This window comes from Chrysoperla carnea, chromosome 1 (genome assembly GCF_905475395.1).
Source record: "Chrysoperla carnea chromosome 1, inChrCarn1.1, whole genome shotgun sequence".
Taxonomy (NCBI): domain Eukaryota; kingdom Metazoa; phylum Arthropoda; class Insecta; order Neuroptera; family Chrysopidae; genus Chrysoperla; species Chrysoperla carnea.
Genome location: NC_058337.1, coordinates 98,506,881 through 98,517,355, shown reverse-complemented (window position 1 = coordinate 98,517,355; position 10,475 = coordinate 98,506,881). Strand labels below are relative to the sequence as shown.

General features: G+C 27.9%; 1 protein-coding gene across 1 annotated transcript; it reads left to right on the top strand.

Moving 5' to 3' along the window:
- The first annotated feature begins 8,486 nt into the window (after nt 1-8,486).
- Nucleotides 8,487-9,344, top strand: LOC123290809. Its single transcript, XM_044871139.1, has 3 exons — nt 8,487-8,633; nt 8,904-9,095; nt 9,220-9,344. Exons 1-3 carry the CDS (start codon nt 8,511-8,513, stop codon nt 9,286-9,288), a joined length of 384 nt encoding a protein of 127 aa, XP_044727074.1. The 5' UTR covers nt 8,487-8,510; the 3' UTR covers nt 9,289-9,344.
- Nucleotides 9,345-10,475: the final 1,131 nt, after the last annotated feature.

Genomic DNA, 10,475 nt, shown 5'->3' with positions numbered 1-10,475 from the left:
TTTAAGTGATGACTGCGCTTTTTTGCATGTCCCGTCTCACCGTCATCATGAGTTGATACAATCCCCTATCGAGGCGCTTGGCTTATAGACAGACATAACGAGAAAAAATTGATTTTTGACTACACAATTTCTCATAGTGTTATAACACATGCAACAAATCGAACGAGTTTTTCCTGAGAAACATCATACTAACCTTAGTTAGTCAACGTCGCTTCTCAGGATATAGGGCAGACCGATTTTACAAATTTAAATTAATGAACTGATATTTAGAGTAAAATAAATTGAAAAAAACAAAAATATCTCTGGGCATAAAAGTTAAAAATTGCTTAATTTGCAATAATATTTATGCATAAACAATTAAAGATGGCTTCATTTAATCTTAATTTACCTTTATTAACATAAACTTACTTAGAAACAAACCCGAAAATGAAATTTAAGATTTGGAATTCAAATGAAGGGAATAGATAAATGTCAAATAAATAAGCTATTCATAGTGAATAGTAAAACACACACTCAAATTAATTATATTACTAAGAATAAATTATCACATGAGATTTAGAAAATAAAAATAAAAATTTTACTTACCTGGATTTTGAACTCCATACCTGTGTAAGAGGAGTAGGACTCGCTATACTCTCTGCCACACGACTTGATGCTTGTTACAATTTAAACGGCCATAATCGGTGGTAAAACTGGACCAACCTAATGAATAAATATATTTTAGTGATAAATAATTAAAATAATTAAAAATAATTTTATTATTAGTGTATGTACAAATATCAGCCAATATTCTGTTTTTTAGATTTTCAAAATATATTATTTCCAAATAATTGAAGGGCGTACATGCGTCAACGATAATAGTAGACAATAAAAAACAATATGGTAATGCGATAGTTTAAATGATTTTCTATGATTTAAGACAAGAAAAATATCCTGTTATCGAATTATTTTCATTGAATTTTAAGTTTAAAAAATTGACTAAAAGTAAGATTTAATATGGGACTAAATGGAAAATATAAATACGATATTTTTCTAAAATTATATCGATACCAATACTTTTTTTTTACAAGCTTTTACCAGGTAATAATTATTTAAACTTTTAATAGAATTTCAAAAAAATTTCTATTAATTTAAAATTCTTTAAAATTTACATACTGTTTCCCTATGAACGCACGTAGCAAAACAGGTTCACGCATGTACGTGAACTTAAATAACATTTCATTCGATCAGAGTTTAAAAAAAAATTGATTATATACCTACAAAAAATGAACTGGCTGATATTTGTACCAAAGGTTTATCAAATCAAAAATTTCACAAACTTGCTAAGTCCATAGGAATATGTTTTGTTTGAATTGAGCGGAGTGTTGAAATCAATTGAATACAAATTTAGTTTTATTTATTATTTTGATAGAATTTTTTTCGATATTTAGTAACGGAGTTGTTGATTAAAACAATAATATTAAAACATTTCATTAATATTATGAATGTAGTGATTGTAGAGTTATTTAGTTATTCATTTAAGGACGTACATTCATGAGACTTGTAAGTAGACAAATAAAAATAATTATGATAATAAAAAAGTTTAAATGATTTAAGAAAGAAAAAATATACAATTATATAAATTAATCGAAACGTAATAAATTTTAAATTCAAAAAGTGACAAAAATTAATCTTTAACATAGGTTTAAATGGAAAATATAAATCGATATTTCTCAAAAATTATATCGATAACTATACTTGAAACTTTTATCAGTTAGTAATTATTAAAAATTTTAATAAAATTTCAAAAAAAATTTCAAAATTATTTCAAATTTAAATACTGTTTCCATATAAAAAAGTACATAGCAAAACAGGTTGATGAATGAACGTCTTTAAATAAAAATTATAATTATTAATATTAAAACTGTGTGTTTATTAGTAAACTCTACATCTAAAATAACACTAACGTCAAAAAATTTTATCGAACCATAGTACATATTCATTTTGTTATATTTATTATAAATAAATTTTGTATAAATGAGATTGAATCTCTTGGGAATAAACGCAAGCTCGAAAAATTTTGAAATCAAATAAAAATACTTGTAGTCAATCACTAATAATAAAACAACTAATTCTAGAATGTGATTTCAATTGGAAAAAATAAACAAATGATTCAAACATAATTTTTTTTAATTAATATTAAAAGTTTTGTGTAAAAAAGTATTTGGACAAAATGTGAAACAAATTAAATATAATATAGAATTTTACAATGTACAAAAAAAGAATTAGAAAAATGTAAATTAAAACAAAAACTTACTCAGAAACAAATTCGAAAATTAAATTTGACGTTTGGAAGTCAAATGAAGGTGAAACACAAAGCACAAATGTAACCAACTGTCCACTATGAACGATGAAACACTACTGACCTAATGAATAATTTTGATTGACCACACCCGAAAAAAGCGCGGAAATTTAACACGCATTTAAATTAATGAAATTAATTTGAATAAATCAGAACATGAAATGTAGAGAAAAAATTTAAAATTTTTATTTGCCCGAGCTTTGAACCATAGATCTTCGATCTACGAGTCGCACCCGCTTAACACCGAGCTGCGACACCTCTTATATGATGAAACAATATCAAGAGACATTATCGGTGATAAAGCTGTACAAACCTAATGAAAAACTTTGAGTGACTAAAACACCTGTGGGATTGTTACACAAACTTAAATTAATAACGTAGGGAAAAAAAATTTTTTTTACCTTGGTGGGTTTCGAACCCACGATCTTAGTACTAAGAGTCGGACTCGCTCACCACATCGCCATATGAGCCGACATATATACATACAATTTAAACAGCCAATATCAGTGAGAAAATTATATTAACCTAATGAATAAATAAATTTAACTTATTCCAAAATAAATGCGTATTCAAATTAATTTAATTGATTTGCAAAAAATCATATTAATAAATTCATTAAAAAAAAAAAATTAAAGTTTATACTTATCCGAGATTTGAGTGAGAAAACCGAATAAGTATAAACCGAAAACACATGCTTCTAAACCGAAACACATTAAGTCATTCGGATACAGTGTAGTAATAACTATTCATAGACCCTATTTATTAAGAATTTTTGGCTTCTATTATAAAATGTTCAATTACAAATATCAGGTTTTTCCTCGGTTTTTTTACTACATTTATGTTGTAGTTAATCTCTTATACGAAAAGTTTTTTTTACAGATTTCACATGATTAATGCTTTTTTTTCCACTGTAAATGATTAACATAATGATTATCATTAAAATTTTTCGATATGTGGAGTAATTTTTAAAATATCGATAATTGAAAATTTTGTTTAATTATTTAGCTTTCGATATTTCGATAACCAAGACAAATAACGAAAAATTTCGTATTTTCATGATCAAAGTTGAAAATAAAGAACAAATAATTTCAACCACGAATCTCAACTTGATATTACTATGAGCCATTTTAGGAACCGGACTCTCTTAGGTCAAGGAAAATCCCAAATCGTTAGAAATATTTTCTAAATCGATATTAATGTATTATTTATGTATTTTTATTTATTCATATTCCAAAGTATTTTTCTTATTTTAAATACACAGTTCGTTAAAAACTTTTCCTTCATTCAATTTTTTTTTCTTGATACAATTAGAAAGAAAACCAATTATTTGTGCACTTCATTAAAAGGGATGACTTTCTCCAGATTACGTACCTACACTAAGATCAAAGTAATCAAAAACAATATAAAAGAAAAAAACTCAATTTTCAATTACTGTTATTAAAATTATTATGAACAAAGAAATATAATCACAGTTTGAATTTGATTTTATAAATTTTATAAATTCTATTTCTAACGGTTTACAAGATGAGTCCTACGGACCTAAGACCCAATTGACCAATGTTAATATTTTTAAGCGTTACAAACTTGGGACTAAACTTGGTATATTTCATATACATGTTATAAAAGGTTTTTTGTTTTTTACTTGCAACCATTTTACTTGATGTTGATGATTTTATAATAAAAAAAAGAGTGTGTGTACTTATGTACACGCGTTAGAAGTTATACTTCTTTCATTCAAAATTAATTATTCATATGAATACTATATTACACAACCATCGACTTGAACTGGCTCAGGGATATAAGTACTATGTAGTGTATAGTATGAACACTCAGTACTGTAACTATATTCAGTGTTGAAAATATATTTTTTTATTATTTCAATTCTGTGGCTAACTTCATCATGTCGTTCGTGCGCGCGCAGCTCACAAATTCACTCTCATCCAAACGCGCCAAAAGAAGTATAACTTCAAAAAAACAAGTGAAAACAAACACTGAGTTAATTATATTAATACATACTATAAAATGTGCACCTAATTAACGCCCTCGTGGGTAAACAGTGATGTTTACAAAAAAATGTTTCAAACAAAAGTTTTTTATTTTTTTATAAGGAACATTTTTTACTTAAACTTTTGTTCTATCTCTAACGGTTTACAAGATGGGTTCTACGGACCCAAGGCCCAATTGACCCATGATGCTCATTTACGAGCTTGACCTCACTTTTTACGTCCTGAGTACGCTGTAAAAATTTCAGCTCGATATTTTTTTTCTTTTTTGAGTTATCGTGTCCACAGACGGACGGACGGACGGACGGACAACCGGAAATGGATTAATTAGGTGATTCTATGAACACCTATACCAAAATTTTTTTCCTAGCATCATTATTTTTAAGCGTTACAAACTTGGGACGAAACTTAATATACTATGTATATTTCATATGTACATGGTATAAATATATAGACCCCTCATTCGATCACCCGTTATTTGAGTATTTGCAATAAATAATAATTTAAGTAATTAGCGCGATTTAGATGTAAATAAAAGTTAATTAAAAACTCCTATATTTCAACTATAATTAAATAAATATATGTATACAGGTTGTATAAGAACAGAAGTCCATAACTTTACGAATGTATTTTTGATATATTTCCTACTTGGTTAGATTACTTTTTTCCCTTTCTTTATCCATTATAGTAAACTTTTTCTAAAGACTCTATTAGGGACCATCCTAAATAGGGGTATTCAATTAAAAATCAAATACAGTCATTCTGGTTAAATTGAATACCAACAGCTATTGTGATATTTTGCGGTAAATGAAATTTATATTAAAAGTAAATAGATTACATGAAATTCCTGATATTTAGGCAACAATAGCAGTGATCCAACGGTATTGAGTTTCGGGTAACATTAAACCGTCGTTTTTTTCACCTTAAAGCCCATTTTATCTCATTTTTTACAATGTTGATACATTTTAGAATAAATAACTGATTGGCCGACATATCAATAGTAAAAAAATACTTTCTTGAATAACGACTACATATAATAAAACGATTTATTCTAAAAATTTCACGTTTCTATCTTTAACTGTAACGCCTGGGCAGGTATTCTATGTCGGGACGTTATTATTTATATATGTTTACCTAAGGCTTTTACTATATTTTTGTCTGTTTATGAATTTGAAAAAAGTTAAAAGTGTTTGTCAATGAATGGTCTAATGCAACCCAGAATGGCTCTACTATCAATCGGTTAATTTATTATGGAAATTATTTATTTCATAATTATAAAAACTTAAGTTGATTATCAAATTTTAAACAAATTAGACCTGATTGTTGATTTTGAACATGAAGTATTTTCGTGTAATTTTATTTCTCCTCATTTTTCTTTTAAAGGTAAGAAAATATTTCTTAAAAAAAGTTCTTAACAAATGTTCAAATGGTGACAACTCTCTAAAACGCTTTGTTTTGTCTCACTCATGATACAAGTTTGTAATGCTTTGACATATTGATGCCACAAACAAAATTTTATTAGATACGGTTTTTCATAAAACCACCTAATAAGTCCATTCACGTTTTCCCGTTTGTCTCTTTTCGTTTTGAATTATCCTCCTCACGGATAGCTAGACAGCCAGATAGTTTTGCTTCAAGTTTTTGCTCGTTTAATTTCATACTAGCTCCATGAGATAATATTAAGGAAGTGAAAGCCTTCTAACGTTCAATGAATGTCATGTTCGCTGGACAATTTCAACTTTAATGAAAACAAAGACTACCGTAATGTATCCTTCACTTCCCCTGCCCTCGCTTGTCTTCCCTATTGTTCACAATTTCATGGGTTTTCATTTTTTGGTGTGAACCCTAACGTATTAGAAAATAAAATAAAATGACGGATTTTCAGACAAACCCTCTTAGTCGGTGTAGGGATAGAAGAGTTAAAATACTTAACAACTTTTTTCATACTTACCAAATATACAAAAAAAAAAAAACCATTTTATTTGGTCGAGCCGTTTCTGAAAAGTGCGACCACAAAGACCGTTACCCAAGATTTTTATATATTAAAAGATTGTCTTAAGGTAGTACCAGCATGAAATCACTTTTCGACAGATTTGGCCGAATTTTTTTTCTCGGGTTTATAATAGCTTTATTTATGAATTCCTAAAATTTCATAATTTTTGACCGTTTAGATCGCGAGATATTTAAAGACAAAGTTCGCGATTTTGAGGGTCATGTCCCATTTAAAGCATGTAAAATGTCCGGTCTCTCCAACTATTTTTTATGATATTATTATATATTGAAGAAAAAGTAGAAAAAAATGTTTAGGGGAGCGGAGGGTAATGCCGTACACCTAACTTTAAACGTGTATTTCTTCGAACCTACTTAATAGAATACAATGCTTTATGTATCAAGCCATCATAAATTTAGTCTAGTTTTATATAAATAATCCATAATTGACAGTGTCCAATATGACAGTGTCAAAATCAAATTATTCTATAAAGTTATTTGTACGGAATTACCCGAGACTTGCGTCTAATTCCGTACATAATTTTAAGAACCTAAAAAGCCTGAAAAAAGGTATTTTTTCTCAAATAAAAAAAATAATTTTAATTAACTGTGGGTAATCTTTTATTTATTCACAAAATACACAGATATAATCGTCCACAGAATGCCCATTTGTCACATGACACACATCTGTACCATAATTCTATATCCTTACCAAATTCATTACATATTACACACAATTAATGACTCCTCATATTTCTGATTCTAAATTTACTGCTTCTACTGGTGAAATAAGTTCATGTGATATCTCTGATTCTGCATTTTCTGCTGCTTCTGGAGAAATAATTTCATGCAATGCTTCATTGCGGGTAATACCGTACAGTGTACGGAAATTCCCGAAACCGAATTCAAATTTCAAGAATGAGTATTTACCTAAAAAAAAATTCAATAAAGGGATTCTTTGATCAAAATCTTATTATAAAGATATTAATAGTCGAAATATAATAATTTCATTATAAAATTTAATAAAAATAGGTACTTACACTTATTTTTTGATGTTTAAAAGTTGTAAAAACGAGCGCCAAATCACATAACATCTATTTATACCAAAATTATTACCCTTAATAGCACAGTAACTTAAGAGGCTACACTAACACTACTGCGCTAATGATTGACACCAAGCAAACGCACGCAGCGCAATTCCTTCAGGATAAACAGTGATGTACGGAATTAGCCGCTGTACGGTATTAGCCTCCGCTCCCCTACACAATAAAATTCTAAAAAAAAAATTTAGAAATTAATTTTCACTTTCGAGATATTAATTTTGACGTAAATTGATCGAAATTGGGGCGTTGGCATAATTATTTCCCATTTTAAACGGTCAAAATTTCTGAAACTTTGGGAATTAATAGTAAGCATTATTAAATTCTTAAATTTAATTTTTCGTTAAATTCTGTCGAAAAAAAAATTGTACCATTGCTTTAACATAGAAACTGCAAATACCATGCTGGAAATACCTTAAATGAAAATTTGGTCTTTTTAAGTGAACTTTTTGTGAAGTAAACCGTCTTGCAGTAAGTAATTCATCTAATTCCGTCAATACTATATTAGTGTCAAAGTTTCCAAAATTTTATGTGCGTTGCAAACTTTAAGAATTTCTTAGAACGAGCGTATTCAATTCATTTAACCTTTTTTCGATTATTTGTTTTTTATAAATGGAACGGGAGGGCAAATGATGTCTCATTAAAAAGAAATTTTAGTAGTTTTTGGTTACATTAATGACAAAAACATACCCCCTCCACGAACCCCCCACACACGCATGCGTGTTTTTGTGATGAATACCTAATGTCTAAATTAAAAGTTCAATTTTATAACAGGACTATCAGTTGATTAATGCACTCTACGCAAATAATAAAAATATAAATTGGAGTAGCTTTAAGTTGAGAAATGTGACTTATAGCCCTGGATTTAAACTTTTACGCTCACCGCATTCTAAAGATAAATTTGAAAAAAATACTCTAAAATTTATAAAAATTCCAAATAATTATATCAGTGATGTCAATAATTGGCCTAATGCAGGGGAATCAAATGTAAATGACTTAAAAGTTGAGGAAAAAAAGGACGAAGGTCGAAAAAAAAGAGAAGAAACTGAGCAGGATAAGCAAAGATTGAAAAAAATTATGGATGAATTTAATAATATGAAGGTTGTGGATTTAAATTATGTTCGAAATTTGGAAAAATCAGCTTTTGGAAAAGAAGCAAAACGAGAAGGAAAAAAAAGGAAATCAAAAAAAGATGGAACCGTACGTATATATTAGGTTTGAACTACTACCAAAGCTGGAGCCGGAAGTCATTAAAAATTGCTCTTAACGTTCATAATACATCAAATAACATTGTTTAAATATAGTTAAATTTCATAAAAATAGCGTTCAAGTATCTTCTCTTAAGGTTAATATGAGCAAAGAAAAAAAAAGTTTTATAAGAAGCATGCACTGTCTGCCAGGTCAAAATTAGCCGCATAGTTCTTTAGACAAAATCTCTAATTTTATTCAACAATTTTTATGTTCTTTTAGATATTGGAAGGTCATGTTGGATTCAAGCGTGGACATTTAGCTTCGAAACACTTAAAATCTAAACTCAAACATGGCCCACAACGAGTACACAAGCCAAAGCAAAGACAAAACAAACAAGAGGACCAAAACAAAAAACCAAAGAAACAGATGTGGTTTGAAACCAGGGCTGGAGCACTAAAAGGAGCCAAGTTTGTAAGTAATTACTGTGATTTTTTTAAATTAGATTTTTTTAAACGATAATTTTTACGGTAACTTTAACGAAGTTTTTTATAATCTTTAAAAATACAATGAAATTTCATAAAATTTATGATTTCAGTTTACAGAAGCAGGAAAATTTCTGACAATTCTCCAAAACGCACTTCTTTCCTCCACCAAGTACAGCTAGTAGCAACTTCAATTTTGAAACAACAAGAATACGATCATTTTTGTAATTTTAAAATAAGAGCTTATAGCTACATAAAATAAATAAAAACTTGATACATAAAATAAATAAATAAAAGATTATTGCAAAATTTCAATATCAATACAAAAGCAATAGCTACATTTATAGACAAAGAATTTTTTCCATAAAAAGCAAGTAGTTTATAAGCTTTTTTCTAAAATACATCGACTTTTTTTATAGGATTTCCAATAAAAAAGTTTAACTTAATATATTTATTGTATGTCCTGTAGGAATAACAAAATTCATAACAAAACGTGCAGAAATATTAATTTAAATAATAATAAATAATACTTTTTTATCACTGTTTATTCACTTTCGTCTCATTCTTTATACTGTACTTAATTTCTAGTATTTGAATCCTTAAAAGGTATAAATATAATATTTTTGCATATTCAAATATAAAAGACGATACATCTATTACTTATCTATTCGGCGTGTGTACATACAAAGTATAAACAAACGAATCTTAAATACACTTGAAATGGAGATGCACTTGACAGATACCACCAAAGTTGTAAAGATTGCGGTAAAAACACTCAAAAAAAAAATCTTATTTTATATGATGACAACTTTCTAAGCAAAACATCAAAACGGCTTAATCATTATTCTCGGCGACAAAAACATATTTTTTATTAATATTTTAAAAAAAAAAACTTTGCTCTTAAAATATATTTTCTAGCTAATGTAAGTAGGTATATACAGTGTGTCGCACTTAAGATGAAGACACCCCCATATTTTTGTTATTTAGAGGAATACCACTTAACCGTAATCTGAACTTTAAGCCTAGCCTTCCACTAATTAACAAAAAGGGCCGATTCTTAATATTTTGTTAAGCATTAGACAAATTAAAAAGAAAAAGTCGTTCAGAATTTTTTTTTATATCCATTATCCATATACCGATTTTTATGACAAATTTCGCATTTTTAATTTTTTTATTATATTGATCTGCAGTCCTAGAATCAAAATTATTATTATTATAAGTTTTAAGTTTTTTTTAGTTTTTAATGTTTAGTTTTTATTTTATGAGTTATGTTAACTGGTATATGGGTATACAAATATAATCTTAAAAACTTTTTCTAATGATTTTTTCGATATCCCTAACGCGAAGCAAAATATTAAGAATTGTCCCT

What these genes read in the sequence shown, in the direction of transcription:
- LOC123290809 (XM_044871139.1), top strand. Translation starts at nt 8,511, where the DNA reads ATGGATGAATTTAATAATATGAAGGTTGTGGATTTAAATTATGTTCGA. An exon ending in AATCAAAAAAAGATGGAACC is followed by an intron (nt 8,634 to 8,903) that starts GTACGTATATAT and finishes ATGTTCTTTTAG; the next exon opens with ATATTGGAAGGTCATGTTGG. An exon ending in CACTAAAAGGAGCCAAGTTT is followed by an intron (nt 9,096 to 9,219) that starts GTAAGTAATTAC and finishes TTATGATTTCAG; the next exon opens with TTTACAGAAGCAGGAAAATT.